Source organism: Lissotriton vulgaris, chromosome 6, assembly GCF_964263255.1.
Source record: "Lissotriton vulgaris chromosome 6, aLisVul1.2, whole genome shotgun sequence".
Taxonomy (NCBI): Eukaryota; Metazoa; Chordata; class Amphibia; order Caudata; family Salamandridae; genus Lissotriton; species Lissotriton vulgaris.
In genome coordinates this window covers 12,951,335-12,974,035 of record NC_141694.1, presented here as the reverse complement: position 1 = coordinate 12,974,035, position 22,701 = coordinate 12,951,335, and the positions used below count along the sequence as shown (strand labels likewise).

Here is a 22,701-nt window from a genome sequence, read left to right as displayed (position 1 = left end):
GGGCGGAGGTAAATATTAAAGAGTATAGGGCTGATGGCTGAGCCCTGCGGTACTCCTTGTCCTACTCTCCGCTCCTCTGAACTGAAGGGAGGGAGCGACACACGTTGTTGACGATTATCCAAGTAGGAAATTAACCAGTCCCTAGCCTTGTCTTTGACTCCACACTCTTCCAGCCTCGCTATCAAGGTTGGATGGCTGACCGTGTCGAACGCGGCCAACATGTCGAGCAGCACTAAGAAGGCTGCCCGACCACTGTCGACTCGCACCCGCAGATTGTCAAGCACGGTCACTAACGCGGATTCCGTCCCATGAGCTGGGCGGAAGCCAAATTGCGTCTCATCCAGCCAGGTGTTTCCTTCCAAGAAGCCGGATAGAGTGCGGGTAACCAACTTTTCCATGATTTTAACTGGAAAAGGAAGCAGAGAAATTGGCCGGTAATTGGAGAGACAGGCAGGGTCCAGCGTAGGTTTTTTTAAAAGCGGAGATACCACTGCCTTCTTCCAGCAACCCGGTACAATCCCTATTTCAAATGACTGGCAGCAGATGGAATGTAAAGGCTGGAAAAGTTCCTCCTGAAACAGCCTCCAGAGTTTTGGCGGAAGAGGGTCAAGAGGCGAACCAGATGAGATCGTAAGGGCTAGGCTGCTAAACTCCTCCAAGGAAGGCAGAGGAAAGCTACTCAGTTGGGGTCGACTGGCCTCAGTCGCCGGAGCTCCCAAACTGAGAGCCTGGTCCAAGGAGGGCAGGGGAAGACTACTCAGCCGGGGTCGACTGGCCTCAAACGCCGGAGCTCCCAGACTGAGGGCCCGGACCAAGGAAGACGGGGGAAAGCTACTCAGCTGGTTACCTAGTTACATTTCTATCTCTTGAGATTCTTTAGCTGCAAAAGATCACATCACCCTTTGTGGCATCCCCTACATCCAATTGATCATGTTATTGGTTGTGTTACTGTCCCCTGATTGTCACCTTACAGCTCCCTTGTTCAAGCCAGAGTCTCAGCCCATACACCTCAAGGCATTCATCATACAAGCAGACTCCGCAGCATCTTAAATATGTTTGAGGTCATCTTAGCCGTGACGGTACCAGATAACTTACAAATGTTTGAGAAGGCAATGCTTCAAAGAAGCCGTCACCACCTCTTCTGACATTGTACCAACCATTGGACACACAATATGAACTATTTACATCTCTCTGCCTCTGGACCTGTGTGTACTGTGCCCTGTACCTATATCAAGACTGGATCGCCAAGGATGGACCTGTGTATACTCATCAGACCTCCTGTATCATCAAGTATCCACCTGCAGAATACAAGCCCTTCGTGGCATGTGCTACCATGCAGAACTTTTTCTCTGACAAGGGATTTTCCTTTGGAAATCCATCACTAGCCCACTCTGGGGTTCCCAGTGGAACCTTGAGATGTCCTGAATCTGACAAGCAGGAGGAAGGTCTCAGTGAGACAAGCTCTACTGGCAGTCTCACTCCCCTCAGGAGAGCAGCTGGGTGAGTGCCAGGCACATGCCACCCACCAGCACTTAGTATGAGGACGACAACCAGGCAGCTCTCTAGAACAGAATGGCTTGGGATACTTGGCGGCCGCTGGCAAGATGGATTCTGGTCTTCGATGGGACATATTCTCCCCAAGGACAAGGAGCAGATACACATTCTATGTATTCTCTACAGTTTTGATCTGGGGGTGAGGTGTATGGAGCCAGGGGGTGTACACTTTGACACTGTGCAGATTTCATAAAACAGAGCTGAATTTACCTTGCTCAGTTAACAAATGCATAAGGTAAAAAAAAATCCTGGAGATGGGAATGTGCCTCGAGAGCATGTTCTTTCATATGTCTTCTACCTGCACCAGCTGACTAACCTGCTACCACCAGCTGCTGCCGCTCAGAGTTTTCTCTAACAATTTCAATGTTAAAATGTATAAGAACTAAAGAGTATGACCATTATGGAAGATACATTTTCCAGGATAATCCAAACGCTTTCGCTTGAAGCTATCGAAGCAAAAATAAAAGGCAAATATTCATGAACAGTTGCACACCCATGGGGTCAGCTTGTGGCTTGGGTCTCCAGAGCCGGAGTCCCGATTAAGGGCTTATTGGGGTGGCATTGTCAAGGCAATATTCTTCGCTACTCTAAGCTGTCGCGTCTGACACGTGATACATATGAACAAAAGTCATAGCCTTACAAAAACTGGGGTGCCTATTCAACTTTTCTGGACCCCTAAAACCTTCCTCCAACACTTGGTGGTATAACCTAATGGTGAAATGGTGATATGGAAGAGGAGAGGTGTGCATGGCAGAGAGTGCTGGAGAGTGGGTACGATGATCATTGCGACCATGTTCCGGCTTCCTTGGTAGCTGTTTTCTGCAATCCTCTCTCTTGCGTCCTACGGATCTGAGTCAGGGTATCCGGATGCTGAGAGTCCACCTGTAAGACTTGTGGGCGTGCACGTGCACAAGAGTGACAGCTGCCAGCTCCTCCGCAGCCCTGTGATGCAGCATTTTCAGTGGAGTTGAGATGTACAGTTGGCCTCACCTGACCTCAGACAGACATTACCTGGCCACGGCCCTTCCTTCACTGGCCACAGGTCTACCTTTGGTTGTGGGGCTCTGGGAGATGGGTCTGAGTCTCTGTCCTTTGCTCCCAATGCTGGGTGATGCAGGAGAGTTCCCATTGACCGTCAAGGGTTGAGCCCTTGGCTGAGAAGGCAACCGTGGAGGAAGGGGAGCTTGCCTTCGCTGCCGAGCGGGAGATGGGGTTTCTGTTCTGGTTAGGGATGGGCTCCGGGGAGAAGCAGTGATGTTTCGGGTTGGTGGCACGGGGCTTCGAGGTGGGCCGAAGCTGGGCCTCCGCAAGGTGGTGCGAGGCGGAGGGGAGGCAGACATTGTAGGCTCTCTGGCTGGCGTCTGTTTGGGCTGATGGTCTGTGTGTATGTTTCTTCCAGTTGCACGGCTGGTGGGTCTCTGTGGGTGATGCCTGGAAGAGAAAAAGAGAAATGCAGTAGTGGATACACAAAATACAATATAATATAGAGCTCAAAAGTACTTTGAATCAGTAGCCTGGAATCTATCATACATGACTTATCTCTTCTCCTATTAACAGGTACTGGTATTTGTTAGAGTGGGAAGATCTCTAGGGGGACAGAGGTAGTTACTTCTGGCCACCCCGGGATCCCCCTCCTCTAGGAACGTTGCCGAGCACGTGAGTCACACCCTCCCCACAAGGGTTTGAGCACGTATGGTCATGTATGATGAACCCCTGCCACACTACAAATTGACACCACAAGGGTTGGTCAGGTGCAGAATAGATTCTTTATAAGCGATTCTCAGCAGGTCTTATAATACAAGGTACAATCAGGGTAGAAATCAGGATTACTCGGAGGACGGGGATAAGTAGGGAAGGGGTTGGTCTTGAGACGTCGGAGGGAAAGGCCAAGTACTCACAGTCCCCACGGAGGAGGGGATGTCCTTAGTCCAGGTCTGGTTCGGGGGACCAGTTAAAATTGTCCCACGGTCACTGATGCGGAGGCTACCACGTACCCGGCGCACGGCTTACAATCCTCGAGCCGCTTGATACAACGCAGTCTCAAGTGTGGCCGCCCTGTTGGGTCGAGTCGTACTGCCCAGCAAGTAGGTCTTCGAAGCGGGCGTCCCTAGGAAGCATTCGTGGGCATGGCCCGTACCTCTTGGGCCCTGGGTTGCCCCCTTTTGGTTTACAGGTTTGGCAGGCACTGACTCTGGCTCGCACTTCACGGGCGCTGCAGACCCCCTAGTGATTGTCCGATGCCGGGCACGCAGGGTCCAGCTCCTATGCCTCGAGCGCCGTAGCTCTCCTCACGATTGTCCGATGCGAGCGCACAGGATCCGGCTCGTACTTCTCGAGCGCTGCAGGTCTCCTCACGATTGTCTGGTGCGGGGCGCACAGGGTCCGGCTCGTACTTCTCGAACGCCGCAAGTCTCCTCACGATTGGCTGGTGCGGGGCGCACAGGGTCCGGCTCGTACTTCTCGAGCGCCGCAAGTCTCCTCACGATTGTCTGGTGCGGGGCGCACAGGGTCCGGCTCGTACTTCTCAAGCGCCACAAGTCTCCTCTCGATTGTCTGGTGCGGGGCGCACAGGGTCCGGCTCGTACTTCTCGAGCGCCGCAAGTCTCCTCACGATTGTCTGGTGCAGGGCGCACAGGGTCCGGCTTGTACTTCTCGAGCGCCGCAAGTCTCCTCATGATTGTCTGGTGCGGGGCGCACAGGGTCCGGCTCGTACTTCTCGAGCGCCGTAGGTCTCCTCACGATTGTCTGGTGCGGGGCGCACATGGTCCGGTTCGTACTTCTCGAGCGCCGTAGGTCTCCTCATGATTGTCTGGTGCGGGGCGCACAGGGTCCGGCTCGTACTTCTTGAGCGCCATAGGTCTCCTCATGATTGTCTGGTGCGGGGCGCACAGGGTCCGGCTCGTACTTCTTGAGCGCCATAGGTCTCCTCATGATTGTCTGGTGCGGGGCGCACAGGGTCCGGCTCGTACTTCTCGAGCGCCGTAGGTCTCCTCATGATTGTCTGGTGCGGGGCGCACAGGGTCCGGCTTGTACTTTTCGAGCACCGCAAGTCTCCTCATGATTGTCTGGTGCGGGGCGCACAGGGTCTGGCTTGTACTTCTCGAGCGCCACAAGTCTTCTCACGATTGTCTGGTGCGGGGCGCACAGGGTCCGGGCTTGTACTTCTCGAGCGCTGCAGGTCTCTTCATGATTGTCTGGTGCGGGGCGCACAGGGTCCGGCTCGTACTTCTCGAGCGCTGTAGGTCTCCTCACGATTGTCTGGTGCGGGGCGCACAGGGTCCGGTTCGTACTTCTCGAGCGCCGTAGGTCTCCTCATGATTGTCTGGTGCGGGGCGCACAGGGTCCGGCTCGTACTTCTCGAGCGCCGTAGGTCTCCTCATGATTGTCTGGTGCGGGGCGCACAGGGTCCGGCTTGTACTTCTCGAGCGCCGCAAGTCTCCTCTTGATTGTCTGGTGCGGGGCGCACAGGGTCGGGCTTGTACTTCTCAAGCGCCGCAAGTCTCCTCACGATTGTCTGGTGCGGGGCGCACAGGGTCCGGCTCGTACTTCTCGAGCGCTGCAGGTCTCCTCACAATTGTCTGGTGCGGGGCGCACAGGGTCCGGCTCGTACTTCTCGAGCGCTGCAGGTCTCCTCACGATTGTCTGGTGCGGGGCGCACAGGGTCCGGCTCATACTTCTCGAGCGCTGCAGGTCTCCTCACGATTGTCTGGTGCGAGGAACACAGGGTCCGGCTCATACTTCTTGAGCGCTGCAGGTCTCCTCACGATTGTCTGGTGCGGGGCGCACATGGTCCGGCTCGTACTTCTCGAGCGCTGCAGGTCTCCTCACGATTGTCTGGTACGGCACGCACAGGGTCCGTCTCGTACATCTCGAGCGCTGCAGGTCTCCTCACGATTGTCTGGTGCGGGGCCCACAGGGTCCGGCTCATACTTCTCGAGCGCCGCAAGTCTCCTTACGATTGTCTGGTGCGGGGCGCACAGGGTCCGGCTCGTACTTCTCGAGCGCCGCAAGTCTCCTCACGATTGTCTGGTGCGGGGCGCAGAGGGTCCGGCTCGTACTTCGAGTGCCGCAAGTCTCCTCATGATTGTCTGGTACGGGGCGCACAGGGTCTGGCTCGTACTTCTCGAGCGCTGCAGGTCTCCTCACGATTGTCTGGTGCGGGGCGCACAGGGTCCGGCTCGTACTTCTCGAGTGACGCAAGTCTCCTCACGATTGTCTGGTGCGGGGCGCACAGGGTCCGGCTCGTACTTCTCGAGCGACGCAAGTCTCCTCACGATTGTCTGGTGCGGGGCGCACAGGGTCTGGCTCGTACTTCTCGAGCGCCGCAAGTCTCCTCACGATTGTCTGGTGCGGGGCGTACAGGGTCCGGCTCGTACTTCTCAAGCGCCGCAAGTCTCCTCACGATTGTCTGGTACGGGGCGCACAGGGTCGTCTTGTACTTCTCGAGCGCTGCAGGTCTCCTCACGATTGTCTGGTGCGCGGCGCACAGGGTCCGGCTCGTACTTCTCGAGCGCCGCAAGTCTCCTCACGATTGTCTGGTGTGGGGCGCACAGGGTCCGGCTCGTACTTCTCAAGCGCCGCAAGTCTCCTCACGATTGTCTGGTGCGGGGTGCACAGGGTCCGGCTCGTACTTCTCGAGTGCCACAAGTCTCCTCACGATTGTCTGGTGCAGGGCGCACAGGGTCCGGCTCGTACTTCTCAAGCGCCACAAGTCTCCTCACGATTGTCTGGTGCGGGGCGCACAGGGTCCGGCTCGTTCTTCTCGAGCACTGCAAGTCTCCTCACGATTGTCGGGTGCGGGGCGCACAGGGTCCGGCTCGTACTTCTCGAGTGACGCAAGTCTCCTCATGATTGTCTGGTGCGGGGCGCACAGGGTCCGGCTCGTACTTCTCGAGCGCCGTAGGTCTCCTCATGATTGTCTGGTGCGGGGCGCACAGGGTCCGGCTTGTACTTTTCGAGCACCGCAAGTCTCCTCATGATTGTCTGGTGCGGGGCGCACAGGGTCCGGCTTGTACTTCTCGAGCGCCACAAGTCTTCTCACGATTGTCTGGTGCGGGGCGCACAGGGTCCGGCTTGTACTTCTCGAGCGCTGCAGGTCTCTTCATGATTGTCTGGTGCGGGGCGCACAGGGTCCGGCTCGTACTTCTCGAGCGCTGTAGGTCTCCTCATGATTGTCTGGTGCGGGGCGCACAGGGTCCGGTTCGTACTTCTCGAGCGCCGTAGGTCTCCTCATGATTGTCTGGTGCGGGGCGCACAGGGTCCGGCTCGTACTTCTCGAGCGCCGTAGGTCTCCTCTTGATTGTCTGGTGCGGGGCGCACAGGGTCGGGCTTGTACTTCTCAAGCGCCGCAAGTCTCCTCACGATTGTCTGGTGCGGGGCGCACAGGGTCCGGCTCGTACTTCTCGAGCGCTGCAGGTCTCCTCACGATTGTCTGGTGCGGGGCGCACAGGGTCCGGCTCGTACTTCTCGAGCGCTGCAGGTCTCCTCACGATTGTCTGGTGCGGGGCGCACAGGGTCCGGCTCATACTTCTCGAGCGCTGCAGGTCTCCTCACGATTGTCTGGTGCGAGGAACACAGGGTCCGGCTCATACTTCTCGAGCGCTGCAGGTCTCCTCACGATTGTCTGGTGCGGGGCGCACATGGTCCGGCTCGTACTTCTCGAGCGCTGCAGGTCTCCTCACGATTGTCTGGTACGGCACGCACAGGGTCCGTCTCGTACATCTCGAGCGCTGCAGGTCTCCTCACGATTGTCTGGTGCGGGGCCCACAGGGTCCGGCTCATACTTCTCGAGCGCCGCAAGTCTCCTTACGATTGTCTGGTGCGGGGCGCACAGGGTCCGGCTCGTACTTCTCGAGCGCCGCAAGGCTCCTCACGATTGTCTGGTGCGGGGCGCAGAGGGTCCGGCTCGTACTTCGAGTGCCGCAAGTCTCCTCATGATTGTCTGGTACGGGGCGCACAGGGTCTGGCTCGTACTTCTCGAGCGCTGCAGGTCTCCTCACGATTGTCTGGTGCGGGGCGCACAGGGTCCGGCTCGTACTTCTCGAGTGACGCAAGTCTCCTCACGATTGTCTGGTGCGGGGCGCACAGGGTCCGGCTCGTACTTCTCGAGCGACGCAAGTCTCCTCACGATTGTCTGGTGCGGGGCGCACAGGGTCTGGCTCGTACTTCTCGAGCGCCGCAAGTCTCCTCACGATTGTCTGGTGCGGGGCGCACAGGGTCCGGCTCGTACTTCTCAAGCGCCGCAAGTCTCCTCACGATTGTCTGGTACGGGGCGCACAGGGTCGTCTTGTACTTCTCGAGCGCTGCAGGTCTCCTCACGATTGTCTGGTGCGCGGCGCACAGGGTCCGGCTCGTACTTCTCGAGCGCCGCAAGTCTCCTCACGATTGTCTGGTGTGGGGCGCACAGGGTCCGGCTCGTACTTCTCAAGCGCCGCAAGTCTCCTCACGATTGTCTGGTGCGGGGTGCACAGGGTCCGGCTCGTACTTCTCGCGTGCCACAAGTCTCCTCACGATTGTCTGGTGCAGGGCGCACAGGGTCCGGCTCGTACTTCTCAAGCGCCACAAGTCTCCTCACGATTGTCTGGTGCGGGGCGCACCGGGTCCGGCTCGTTCTTCTCGAGCACCGCAAGTCTCCTCACGATTGTCGGGTGCGGGGCGCACAGGGTCCGGCTCGTACTTCTCGAGCGCCGCAAGTCTCCTCATGATTGTCCGGTGCGGGGCGCACAGGGTCCGTCTTGTACTTCTCGAGCGCCGTAGGTCTCCTCACGATTGTCTGGTGCGGGGCGCACAGGGTCCGGTTCGTACTTCTCGAGCGCCGTAGGTCTCCTCACGATTGTCTGGTGCGGGGCGCACAGGGTCCGGCTCGTACTTCTCGAGCGCCGTAGGTCTCCTCATGATTGTCTGGTGCGGGGCGCACAGGGTCCGGCTCGTACTGCTCGAGCGCCGCAAGTCTCCTCATGATTGTCTGGTGCGGGGCGCACAGGGTCGGGCTTGTACTTCTCGAGCGCCGCAAGTCTCCTCACGATTGTCTGGTGCGGGGTGCACAGGGTCCTGCTCGTACTTCTCGAGCGCTGCAGGTCTCCTCACGATTGTCTGGTGTGGGGCGCACAGGGTCCGGCTCATACTTCTCGAGCGCTGCAGGTCTCCTCACGATTGTCTGGTGCGGGGCGCACAGGGTCCAGCTCGTACTTCTCGAGCGCTGCAGGTCTCCTCACGATTGTCTGGTGCGGGGCGCACAGGGTCCGGCTCATACTTCTCGAGCGCCGCAAGTCTCCTCACGAGTGTCTGGTGCGGGGCCCACAGGGTCCGGCTCGTACTTCTCGAGCGCCGCAAGTCTCCTCACGATTGTCTGGTGCGGGGCGCACTGGGTCCGGCTCGTACTTCGAGCGCCGCAAGTCTCCTCATGATTGTCTGGTACGGGGCGCACAGGGTCTGGCTCGTACTTCTCGAGCGCTGCAGGTCTCCTCACGATTGTCCGGTGCGGGGCGCACAGGCTCCGGCTCGTACTTCTCGAGCGACGCAAGTCTCCTCACGATTGTCTGGTGCGGGGCGCACAGGGTCCGGCTCGTACTTCTCGAGTGACGCAAGTCTCCTCACGATTGTCTGGTGCGGGGCGCAAAGGGTCCGGCTCGTACTTCTCGAGCGCCGCAAGTCTCCTCAAGATTGTCTGGTGCGGGGCGCACAGGGTCCGGCTCGTACTTCTCAAGCGCCACAAGTCTCCTCACGATTGTCTGGTGCGGGGCGCACCGGGTCCGGCTCGTTCTTCTCGAGCGCCGCAAGTCTCCTCACGATTGTCTGGTGCGGGGCGCACAGGGTCCGGCTCGTACTTCTCGAGCGCCGCAAGTCTCCTCATGATTGTCCGGTGCGGGGCGCACCGGGTCCGGCTCGTTCTTCTCGAGCACCGCAAGTCTCCTCACGATTGTCGGGTGCGGGGCGCACAGGGTCCGGCTCGTACTTCTCGAGCGCCGCAAGTCTCCTCATGATTGTCCGGTGCGGGGCGCACAGGGTCCGTCTTGTACTTCTCGAGCGCCGTAGGTCTCCTCACGATTGTCTGGTGCGGGGCGCACAGGGTCCGGTTCGTACTTCTCGAGCGCCGTAGGTCTCCTCACGATTGTCTGGTGCGGGGCGCACAGGGTCCGGCTCGTACTTCTCGAGCGCCGTAGGTCTCCTCATGATTGTCTGGTGCGGGGCGCACAGGGTCCGGCTCGTACTGCTCGAGCGCCGCAAGTCTCCTCATGATTGTCTGGTGCGGGGCGCACAGGGTCGGGCTTGTACTTCTCGAGCGCCGCAAGTCTCCTCACGATTGTCTGGTGCGGGGTGCACAGGGTCCTGCTCGTACTTCTCGAGCGCTGCAGGTCTCCTCACGATTGTCTGGTGCGGGGCGCACAGGGTCCGGCTCATACTTCTCGAGCGCTGCAGGTCTCCTCACGATTGTCTGGTGCGGGGCGCACAGGGTCCAGCTCGTACTTCTCGAGCGCTGCAGGTCTCCTCACGATTGTCTGGTGCGGGGCGCACAGGGTCCGGCTCATACTTCTCGAGCGCCGCAAGTCTCCTCACGAGTGTCTGGTGCGGGGCCCACAGGGTCCGGCTCGTACTACTCGAGCGCCGCAAGTCTCCTCACGATTGTCTGGTGCGGGGCGCACTGGGTCCGGCTCGTACTTCGAGCGCCGCAAGTCTCCTCATGATTGTCTGGTACGGGGCGCACAGGGTCTGGCTCGTACTTCTCGAGCGCTGCAGGTCTCCTCACGATTGTCCGGTGCGGGGCGCACAGGGTCCGGCTCGTACTTCTCGAGCGACGCAAGTCTCCTCACGATTGTCTGGTGCGGGGCGCACAGGGTCCGGCTCGTACTTCTCGAGTGACGCAAGTCTCCTCACGATTGTCTGGTGCGGGGCGCAAAGGGTCCGGCTCGTACTTCTCGAGCGCCGCAAGTCTCCTCAAGATTGTCTGGTGCGGGGCGCACAGGGTCCGGCTCGTACTTCTCAAGCGCCACAAGTCTCCTCACGATTGTCTGGTGCGGGGCGCACCGGGTCCGGCTCGTTCTTCTCGAGCGCCGCAAGTCTCCTCACGATTGTCTGGTGCGGGGCGCACAGGGTCCGGCTCGTACTTCTCGAGCGCCGCAAGTCTCCTCATGATTGTCCGGTGCGGGGCGCACAGGGTCCGGCTCGTACTTCTCGAGCGCCGTAGGTCTCCTCACGATTGTCTGGTGCAGGGCACACAGGGTCCGGTTCGTACTTCTCGAGCGTCGTAGGTCTCCTCACGATTGTCTGGTGCGGGGCGCACAGGGTCCGGCTCGTACTTCTCAAGCGCTGCAGGTCTCCTCACGATTGTCTGGTGGGGGGCGCACAGGGTCCGGCTCGTACTTCTCGAGCGCCGCAAGTCTCCTCACGATTGTCTGGTACGGGGCGCACAGGGTCCGGCTCGTACTTCTCGAGCGCTGCAGGTCTCCTCACGATTGTCTGGTGCGGGGCGCACAGGGTCCAGCTCGTACTTCTCGAGCGCTGCAGGTCTCCTCACGATTGTCTGGTGCGGGGCGCACAGGGTCCGGCTCGTACTTCTCGAGCGCTGCAGGTCTCCTCACGATTGTCTGGTGCGGGCGCACAGGGTCCGGCTCGTACTTCTCGAGCGACGCAAGTCTCCTCACGATTGTCTGGTGCGGGGCGCACAGGGTCCGGCTCGTACTTCTCGAGTGACGCAAGTCTCCTCACGATTGTCTGGTGCGGGGCGCACAGGGTCCGGCTCGTACTTCTCGAGCGCCGCAAGTCTCCTCACGATTGTCTGGTACGGGGCGCACAGGGTCTGTCTTGTACTTCTCGAGCGCTGCAGGTCTCCTCACGATTGTCTGGTGCGGGGCGCAAAGGGTCCGGCTCGTACTTCTCGAGCGCCGCAAGTCTCCTCAAGATTGTCTGGTGCGGGGCGCACAGGGTCCGGCTCGTACTTCTCAAGCGCCACAAGTCTCCTCACGATTGTCTGGTGCGGGGCGCACCGGGTCCGGCTCGTTCTTCTCGAGCGTCGCAAGTCTCCTCACGATTGTCTGGTGCGGGCCGCACAGGGTCTGGCTCGTACTTCTCGAGCGACGCAAGTCTCCTCACGATTGTCTGGTGCGGGGCGCACAGGGTCCGGCTCGTACTTCTTGAGCGCGGCAAGTCTCCTCACGATTGTCTGGTGCGGGGCGCACAGGGTCCGGCTCGTACTTCTCACGCGCCGCAAGTCTCCTCACGATTGTCTGGTGCGGGGCGCACAGGGTCCGGCTCGTACTTCTCACGCGCCGCAAGTCTCCTCACGATTGTCTGGTGCGGGGCGCACAGGGTCCGGCTCGTACTTCTCACGCGCCGCAAGTCTCCTCACGATTGTCTGGTGCGGGGCGCACAGGGTCCGGCTCGTACTTCTCGAGCGCCGCAAGTCTCCTCACGATTGTCTGGTGCGGGGCGCACAGGGTCCGGCTTGTACTTCTCGAGCGCCGCAAGTCTCCTCACGATTGTCTGGTACGGGGTGCACAGGGTCCGGCTCGTACTTCTCGAGCGCTGCAGGTCTCCTCACGATTGTCTGGTGCGGGGCGTACAGGGTCCGGCTCGTACTTCTCGAGCGACGCAAGTCTCCTCACAATTATCTGGTGCGGGGCGCACAGGGTCCGGCTCGTACTTCTTGAGCGCGGCAAGTCTCCTCACGATTGTCTGGTGCGGGGCGCACAGGGTCCGGCTTGTACTTCTCGAGCGCCGCAAGTCTCCTCACGATTGTCTGGTGCGGGGCGCACAGGGTCCGGCTTGTACTTCTCGAGCGACGCAAGTCTCCTCACGATTGTCTGGTGCGGGGCGCCTAGGGTCCGGCTCGTATTTCTCGAGCGCCGCAAGTCTCCTCACGATTGTCTGGTGCGGGGCGCACAGGGTCTGGCTCGTACTTTCCTTATGCTACGGATCCCTTGATGCTTGTTGCTGTACGGTGCGCACAGGGTCCGGCTCGAGCCGCGACTAGGTGTCCAGGACTCGGGCAGGGGTAAAGAACAGTGTCCTCGAGGTCCGGGGGGAGCCGCGACCAAGTCAGCAGGGCTCCCGGGTTCCAGCAAGGAGGCAGTCAGTCCTTGTTTAACTATCTGGGCCGCGATGAGGTCAGCAGAGCCCCAGGGGTTTTAGCACGGAGGCGATCAGTCTTTGTTTCAGTAGGCTAGGCGGCGTCCAAGTCAGCATGGCGCCAGGGGTTAAAAGCGGAATGTAGATCTTAGTCCCTTCCACGGAGCAGCCGCAACCAAGTCAGCAGGCTCTCTTCTTCCAAGATGTCACTGCCGCCCTCTCCCAGCCGCTGTGGTTAATGTCTTCTTCTCCTTTGAAGGGGGTTTCCTCAGGCCTGAGGCTAATTGTCGATCCTTCTGGCCATCTGGTACCCTTCCCCTTTGAAATCTCGCTGGAGAGGTCAAAGACGCTCAGTGGGGAGTGGGGCCATTGCCGGCAAGAGGTGCTAACGAAACTCCTCCGCCCCATTCCAAGGGGGAGAGGCTCGCTTCCCCAAGCCGGCAAATCACGTTGGGGGTCTGGGTTTCTCGGGGATCGGAGTGCGATGTGGGGGTTATCGGGTCGGGTCTCTCGAGGGAAGGGGGGTGCTACACGGGGCTGCTCCTATTCTTCTGGGGTCAGGAGGGATCGGGCGGACAGGGGACAGGGTTCATGGGTTCTGGCCTCGGACGGGGCTATCGGACGGGGCCCTGGCTGTAGGGAGAGCCACGCCAAGGGGGCCAGGTCTAACAGTATTCTTTCAGTGTTAGTTGTTTTCTAAGGCTTTTCACTCAATCTGCCCAAACAAAATGGGTATCTCTGGTGACCATGCGTCGAACAGATGCTGACAGGCCCTTCCGACAAAATCCACAGCCTTCTTCAAAAGCAAGACGGTTGAGCAAGAGTTACGAGTTCCGCAGGAAGTGACTGCCCCTACCACAGGACACTCCCTCCCACTGTAGCTGTTTCTACTGTCTCCTTCCACTGCAGTGAGTAATTAATTCCAAAACCTTGTGCCTATTTCCCAATCAATCTCTCCAATCTCTGCTGTAGAATGATAACATTTGTCTCTTGAAGTGTTCTCATCCCTTGGAGCAACATATGAGGAACCCTCTTCTCCAAAGTGCGCTGAGAACCACCAGAGATGTTGAGCTTGAATGAATGAATGAATAGATACGTTTAAAGCGCATGAACCTGCTGCTCCAAATGAAACATTCTGGAACTAGGTACTAGGAGAAACTGATGGAATGTGGAATGTGAGGCAGACCCAAGACAGGTCTCTCTAAAAAGGTGGGTCTTCAGAAGGGTAGTATGAGCAACCTCTGAAGTCGCGCTTCTGTGATGCTCAGGTAGAAGATCCCAGAGCTTCGGGACAGATAAGAGATGGAGCGACCACCTGCTCTATCTTTGCTGATATTGGAAATGCATAGCAAGTTGTGGTTGGCTGAGCTCAATGCTCTGTGAGGAGGGTATCTTTTCATTTTATTGCAGCTGTACGCCTAGCCTTTCATTCGTGTGGCCCTAAAATTTATCATCAGAACTTGTTTCCGAGATAAGCAGGAGTCATGGTCATGATGGCTTTGTAAATGATGCAGCTGGTTTTGAAGATGGTGCGGGCCAGCACGGAGCCAATGGAGTTCCATTAGGATGGGGGTGATGTGATCATATTTCTTAAAGGCCCTTCATGAGACATACAGCAATATGTAAGCTGCCTTTAAGTGGTGTCATTGTGGCTTTGGTTTTTTGGCAATGTGTACTTGAGTATGAGGCTGGTGTCCAAGGTGAATCCAAGTGCCTGGCGATCAGTGAGAGTTGGGGTTCGAAGCCATCAAAGTTCATGTTGAGGAGCCAGGCTTGTACTGTATCTTGTTTGTTGTTCTTGGCAAAAAAACAGGTATACTGTCTTGGTTGGACTGAGATTTAGATAAATGTCAAATGTCAAGGTATTTGTAGCACGCACTGCCACCATCGGTTTCCTGGCGCTATGAAACCCTTCCAAAGGTGAAGCCAGGCATCCTAGCGCTGTTGGGGCCGGTGTGGAGGTTAAGCAAGGTATTGCCCAGAGTTACAGCATGGGGTCCATGATTAGAATAGGCCCCGAGGCGAGAATTGTCAGGTCCGAGGAAATTGAGCCCAAGACCCGCTAATAGAACTCTGCATCAGGGTCTGCCGCTCTAACCATTGAGCCACACTCCTCCACATAGATAGTTGCTGGGTATCTAGGTCTGGGCTCCTACCAACCTCTCTCATTGCTAAATTTAGATAATAAAATACTAGCAATAAATACTCGCCTCTAGACTAGCTCTATTGATGGAGCAAATTATCTCCCCAAACTATTCCGGCTTCGCTCTACCTCGCTCAACGTCCGAACTATATTCACTCTACTCAATAAAATCTCCCTCACTACAATGGCAGTTGTGTCCGTGCTAGATGCCGAGAAGGCATTAGATTGTCTCGAATGGCCCTTTCTCTGAGCTTTCCTTGGTAAACTTGGCATCCCCCTCCGGTTCCTCTCCCTGATCATGCTCTTACATACTAACCCCATGGCTTGTCTACAGATTAATGGTGCACTTACCGACGCATTCCCTATACTACGTGGCACTTAGCACAGCTGCCCGCTATGCCGCCTCCTCATTATAATTGCGATGGTCCAGCTGGTCCGTGTTTTGCAAGATCACCACTCACACCGTGGGTTGCAACTTACTCACGATCCCCTATTGCCTTCTCTCTATACAGACGACATCCTGCTCTTCATTAGACATCTGCAAGCCAATCTACCTCTACCTATGCAGGAGATCGCACGCTAGGGACCTCTCTGGACTCCGCATCAACTGGGCCAAATTGGAGCTCTTCCCATTGACAGATACTGCCCAACAACCACCTGAAGACTAACCACTTACCAAATACCTGGGCATCCATCTCTATAGAGATAGATGACCACATTTTTTTAGAGTAACTATGGCCCGGCAGTGGCTGACCTCACAGCACAGGTGGGTCATTGGATACGACTGCCCCTCTCAATAGCTGGCCGCGTGCCATTATTAAGATGTTTGTGCATCCCCACGTTTCATATCTCTTCTCTAACATGCCCATCTCCCTGCCACAATCCTTCTTTCCTACCCTACGTGGCATACTAATATGACTGGTCTGGGCAGAAGCTCGCCCCCGGGTCCGCTGGGACACCCTTACTCTTTCCAACAAGCGTGGAGGGCTTGTGGTTCCCAATTTCTGTCTATATTATTTAGCCACTCAGTGGCACTACTCTCATCGCTGGTAGCATCCAGATGCCCGCATCCCATATCCCCGTCCTGAACGTGCTCAACTAGATGGACTCCTATACCCACAGATCCTGCCCAAGGGCATGCTGTTAGATGACAATGACACGCAGACTGTATCTACAACATACTAGGACTGGCGCAGGCTACAACACATGCTGGGCAGCGTCCCCTCTACTTTAATGCATCCCCACCACGACAACCCATGGATTCCACTCACACGGGAAAAATTAGTCCAACAGACTCTACGCCGGCATAACCTTTTCACTATTGGCGACCTGTTCCCAGATGGCTAAGCCCTACACCTGACTGAAGACCCACAGACACGGAGCATCGCATATATGGAGCTTTTTGTTTAATGGCAACTCCAGAACACTTAGCGATCGCTTATGCCCTCCTATCCACTGCCCCCTGAGGATTTCACACCCCTGAAGATAGCGATCACTGATGCAGACGGAGACTATATGACATCTAGAATATACCATTCATGCATTGCACTGAAACCGCATACCTCTGCACAGGTGCGGGAGGTCTGGGCAATGGAGCTGGAGCTACCACTCACTGATAAGGTATGGACCTATTGTTATATGCAAATGCAACATATCTCTATCAGCCACAGGCACAAGTTACTGGTGTTGCTGCTGGGTAAGTGGGAGATTGCACTGCACTGGAGAAGCGCCAGGCCGCCCACTTCTTCAGAGTGGCTGGAGAGTATGAGTCTTTGTGAGAGTGTTGGTGGGGACTATGCACGCCTCCAGCCCCCCATCTCCATCCCAAAGATATTTCGCTGCCTTACCGCACAAATCTCCACACCCTCTACCCCATCTTCACAGGAGGGAACAACATTCCCTTCGGCCACACCATGCAACCCCCCTGGACGGACCACCACTGAGTACACTTTCACGTCAAAAACCCACCGCACCCAAACTTGTACCCAGTCCTCCACAAAGGAACTGGAGCAAGGTCACAGAGGAGCAGCTCAACTTCACAGATGGATCATCAACTGAGCATACAAGCTTGAACCCCTGCATACCCCCGACTGACAGCGCCCCAGAAAGGCCACCTGGTTCACCACCGAGCTCCAAGAATCCAGACGCACCTGCAGACGTTTCGAGAAGGACTGGAGAAACAGCAAATCCTCAGAAGATCGCTCCGCCTAAAAGAACTGCATGACGAAATACCACCAAAGCATCAGAACCACCAAAAGGACCTTCATCCAAAACAAGATCCTCGCCAACTCCAGCTACTCTAAAAAACTCTCCAGCATCATCCAGGAATTCACCAAACCCCCCAGCAAAACCACAGACATCACCTCCTCCCAGGACCCCTGCAACAAGCTTGGTTCCTACTTCTATCTGAAAATTAAGGGCCACCATGATAACTTCAACAACCAGACACCTAACTCAGAAACCACTCCCTCTTCCAGCAACGCCAGCCTGACCCCCATCTCCTCCTGGACCCCAGTCACCACCGAAGACATCGCATCTATTATGAAAGTTATTCACTCAGGAGCCCCCACGGACCCCTGCCCCCGCACATCTACCACAGAGCCGCCGCCATCGCACCAGAACTACAACACACCATCAATGCCACCTTCCAAACCGGAATCTTTCCCGATGAATGGAAACACGCAGAAGTCTAACCCATACTCAAGAAGCCCTCAGCAGATCCCACAGACCTGAAGAACTACCGACCCATCTCCCTGCTCCCCATCGAGGCCAAAGACACCGAGAACACCGTCAACGTCCAACTAACAAAATTCATTGAAGAAAATTCCATCCTTGACCCCTTCCGATCTGGATTCCACAGCAACCACAGCACCAAGACCGCCCTCATAGGCCCCACTGACGAAATCTGCACCCTCCTCGACCAAGGACACATTGCAGCCCTGATCCTACTCGACCTCTCTGCAGCCTTCAACACTATCTCCCACCGCACACTCACCGCCAGACTCCACGACACCAGCATACAGGGAACCACACTTGATTGGCTCCGACATTATCCCATGGGGTTGAAGCTCAACTCAGAGAGGACAGAGGTCCTCGTTCTCAGACTCCACCCCCTCTGCACGGGACAACACCTGGTGGCCCACCGCCCTCAGCAGCCTCTCTGCCCCCACAGACAACGCCCAAAACCTCAGTATTGTACTGGACTCCTCCCTCTCCATGACCCAACAGGTCAACGCTGTTGCCTTCATCTGCTTGAACACCCTCCACATCCTCCGTAAGACCTTCAAATGGATCCCCGCCAATCAAGAAAGACCGTCACCCACTCACTCATAACCAGCAGACTGGACTACAGAAAGGCCCTCTCAGTGGGATCAACAAGTCTCTGCTCCGCAAACTCCTGATCATACAGAACACCGCAGCCAGACTCGTCCTTAGCATACCTCAACATGAACACAGAACCCAACAACTGCGTAGCCTCCATTGGCTCCCTGTCGAGAAAAGAGAAACTTTCAAGATTCTCACCCACGCCTACAAATGCCTCCATAACACCGGACCCCAATATCTCAATGACAGAATCTCCTTCCTAGTACCCAAGAGGAACCTCTGATTCGCCTACCTCGTCCTCGCTGAATCTCCGTGCATCTGCAGAGCAAGAACGGGTGGAAGAACCTTCTCCTACATCACGGCCAAGACCTGGAACAAGCTCCCGATCAACATCACATACCCTGCACATCTTCAGGAAGACCCTCAAGACCTGGTTCTTCGACTGACCGGAGCTGCTCCCTCTCCCACCCCCAGCACCTTGAGACCCTCATGGGTGAGTAGCGTGCTTAAAACTCCATGATTGATTGATTGACATCTCTTTCCATTATGCCCATTGGTAGATATCCTATATCTAGGTGCCCACCCATTCATGCTCCCCAATCTCCACGCCATGTTGGTCCGCTATCTTTATGTGAAGACAAAACAACTCTGTAACAATGTTTATTCAATGTGACTTGGTAATGTGATTTGTGATAATATGAAATTGTTAAATGTTCCTTGCTACCTGAAAATCTAATAGAGGCAATTGTTGTTGTGCATCAACTGCTTATTGGTGAATCTGCTGTTATCTGTGAGTAGGGCACTACGCGTCTCCATGTACAGGTTGAAGACGACTGTGGGCAGTATGGAACCTGGGGAGACTCTGCAGGTGAAAGGGATCTTTTTGGGGTCTGGATGTGCCCAAGTGAAAAATCTGGTTTCAACTGATAGATAAGAGGAGAACCAGTGAAGGGCATTGCTAGTGAATTCTATTTAAGAATCCAGGGTGCCTATGAGGGTGGAATTGTTGACTGTTTCGAAGCCACTCGAGAGGTCCAGTAATACGAGGAGGCCTTCACCTCAATCATCCATCGATTGCCCGGGTGGACTCACCCTGTGACTGTCAACCATCTAAGGTTATCTTCTTCTGACGCTCTTGGACATTGCTTCTAAATGCATATGATGTCATTTCCTGTCCTGCTCACTCTCCTCTATTGTACCCTTCCCCCCTACACACACTTCTGTATTCACTGATACTGTAGGTGAAATACAATTGAGGACCTCCTTCCTCTCCCGCTGGCTGAAAGTAATGCTGTTACTGAATCAAATTAATGTATTTGAAAATTGAGCATCTTCTTCATTTAATGTAGACATGTTTACCTGCCTATGAAAGCGCGGGAACATGCAATATACTCCTCATCTTCCCTAGACGATGTACTAATGCGTTCCCATGTGACGCGCTTGATAACCCCATGGGATAACGTCTGAGCTAAACAAAAACAAAACAATAATTCTATTACGAAATACCCTGCTTATGAGGTCTCTAGTAAACAAACCTTTCACTAATTACCAGGCTGTTACACTTAGAAAAATTGACAGGGTAGAGAGGCCTGATCCGGATACACCATCACAAAAAGAGTGAAGGTGGCCAGTAAGGAGGTTTATATGTGAGCCCAAAGGCAGACCAAGATATGATTCCATGACAGCATGTCTACAGCCTTATCCTTTCAAGACAGACCCGTACAGGCGGGATATTTCTGTGGATTCAATTATAAGCTCCTGAAGGCACTGGTTGAGTGCCAGGACTGATACCACACTATCCATACGTAACTAGAGCGGGGCAAGCTTACAGTTCTTACCTCAGTGCCGGAGCTGGCTCCAGGGCTGGCGAAGGGGTCGTTGCGTGGCCACTGCGCTTCCACTCTGCAGATGTCATCTTTGTGGGCGTGATGGGCCGCGGGATCCTGCTCTTTGTGCTTGACATGGAATCTTCCCTTCTCAGGTGAGGGGTCTTCCCTACATTTTCAGAATGGTGGGTGTCCTCTTCAGAGCCTGTGGTCGAGAGGGTCTCCGAGGGGCACCTCCTTTCGTCGCTGGAGGAGGCTGAGGAGGATGCCCCCGAGGACATCCTGATGAGCCGGTTCTGCCTCTTCTCCATCACTAATCGTGCGAGGTCAGGCTGCTTGGCTCTCCTGAGGAACCGCTCCTTGACAGGGTGAGAGCCAGAGAGGTCCGAGCCTGTCTCCTCTTCGGAGAACAGCACAGGGATGCGGCTTTTAAATTTGGACCTCAAAGTCCTTGGCAGGCCCTGTTTCAGGTCTCCTCGGGATATCTCTGCAGTAATAAGGCTTTCTGTTTGAAGACCCGTTGTGTCCAATCTCTGCTCTTCCAACATTAACTTCCCTGTTTCTTTGGAAACAATCTCCAAACTGTCGCTGTGGATATGTTCTTCGGGTAGGCCGAAGCCATTGGACAAGACAGGTCCTTCCACCAGATCTGCGGAGGTCTCTATGTGATTGGCAAAAGAATTACAGCTCTCTATCTCACCGACTTCCACAGCAGAGTTAATACTTCCATTTTCTTTTAAGAGTTCATATTCGTCTACCTCCTCCTCCATGATTGGCTCTTCAACCTGGCCAGAGGGGTAGTAGTCTTCGTGCCTCACCATCTGACCACTGGAAGACATGACATTAAGGTGAGTCTTTTCAGCAATATGGACAAATGTGCGCTCAACTTTGGTAAAAGGGGAGGAGGTGGTCGCCGGGGCAAGAGGTGGCTTTGGCTCTGACTTTAGGACTGAGGACAATGTCCCCGGCTCTGATACATCCAACTGGCTCCCCGTGGGCTGCGGCCTCTCACTCTGGGGCGTCAGTGCAGCAAGAGTCCCAAGATCAACATCGGGAATCAAGTCGTGAGTCACAGGAGACTTCTTCACGTCTCCAGGTGAGAAGAGCACCAGGGTTTTTGAGCCTTCCTCCAGTTCCAAATCGTTGTCTGCCATTGAAGCCCGCCCCTTGGAGTCCTTCTGGTCGTCGGCGAGGAGCGTGGATGGTGCACCGTCCTGGCTGCGTTCTGTGCTCTTCTGGCTCACCTCGCTGCTGGATCCACTGTGCAGGTCCACTTCTTCTCCCAGGAAAGCCCCTTCCTCGTCCTCCACATCCCCTTCTTCTTCCTCTTCCTCCTCCTCCTCCTCCTCCTCCTCCTCATCGTCTTCTTCATCAACCTTCCCATTGATCTCAATGAGGGGCCCTGGCAGGCTGCAGGGGGCCGTGAGGACCACCGTGGAGAACTCAACCCTCTTGATCCTCAGGGGGACTCTCAGCTGCTCCTTGCTGGGGGACAGATCCCTCTTGAAGTCTTGGTAAGGTAGACTTAATGGCACCGCCTTGGGCAAGCCGTTCATTTCAAAGCGCTTGACGGTGAGGACCTGGAGCAAGATGGAGAAGAGACAACGGTTAATACTGAAACATAATCATTGAAGTGAAAGGGGGAGGGGGTTATAATATACGCTATTCATCGTTATCAGAAATGTTAAGAGTGCATTCACTCAGACAAGTAAGAAATTGACATCACTTATTCAGATAGAAGTGATTGTTTTCTACATATATCAACGTAACAATTAACCCCTTCGCTGAGGCGGCTATTCCGCCACAGCGCTAAGGGGGCGGGGCGGCCGCATGCTGGTGACGGAACCGCTCCGTCACGAGCGTCGGTTGCGCTGTGCTTTTGACGGAGCGGTTCCGTCATGGCCCCGCTCAATAGAACGTTCAGCGCAGGCGCGGAATTCGTGCCGCGCATGAGCCGCGAGCGGGCCATGACGGAACCGCTCCGTTATCAGCACAGCGCACCCGCAGCTGATGACGGAGCGGTTCCGTCATCAGCGTGCAAGGGGTTAAATATCAGTTGAAGGGGCTTTATAATGTAAAATCCAGTTTGGCCATTAAAATCTGTTTAATGCATCCAAAAAACAAGACCATTGCTTGTTAAGAAGGCGGTTACTCCAGAAACCAACATAACCCTTGATCGTCTAAAAAGGCGTCAACAAATGAGCGTCAATTGCATAATCGAGTGAACATGAAACAATCAGGATAACACCAAGTTTTATCGATGCACTTATTTCAATGCCTAAAACACCGCCCACATCATCTAAGAGCCGCTTCATAGCGCTGCGAGCAGAGGTGCATAAGGAGCTATTCTTCTGAAAAGGGACATAGTGATATATTCGACAAGTAAGCGTTGGTTACAAAAGTCTGTGGCTACTGATATGGAACTGATTTTCAGAGTGTGAAATGGAAGGAAAAGCTTCAAATGGAAGAATGCATTTCAGCTGGGCCTAGTCGTACCTTCTGCATTGGGGGGACAAAGAATATAAATGAAATCAGAACAGATACATGAAGCCTGGGGACTGGAAATGCTTCAATTACTTACTGGTAATTGCACTGCATTATTAATCATACCCCCATGCATGCTTCAATTCATTACACTTTGCAGCAGTCTTGCCTCCACAGACACCACCAGTCACCACATTTAATTACCAGTAAAACGCCCCCTCACCTCCTGTTTTTGCAGAAAGCAACCGACACAACATACCAATGTGGGCTGAAGAGGAGAGAGCGGCAGGGAGGTTAGTAATGAAC

The 22,701-nt window shown here is 55.5% G+C and overlaps 1 protein-coding gene across 2 annotated transcripts in view; it reads right to left on the bottom strand.

The window, feature by feature from the left end:
• Positions 1-849: 849 nt before the first annotated feature.
• The window catches only part of TTBK1 (tau tubulin kinase 1), a 279,484-nt gene continuing 257,632 nt past the window's right edge, over positions 850-22,701 (bottom strand). For both annotated transcript variants that reach the window (XM_086925839.1, XM_086925840.1), the window contains exons 13-14: positions 19,924-21,491; positions 850-2,985 (exon numbers count right to left, since the gene is read on the bottom strand). In XM_086925839.1, coding sequence (XP_086781965.1) covers positions 2,562-2,985; positions 19,924-21,491 — 1,992 coding nt within the window. In that variant the 3' untranslated portion in view covers positions 850-2,561. The remainder of the gene's footprint in view (positions 2,986-19,923; positions 21,492-22,701) is intronic.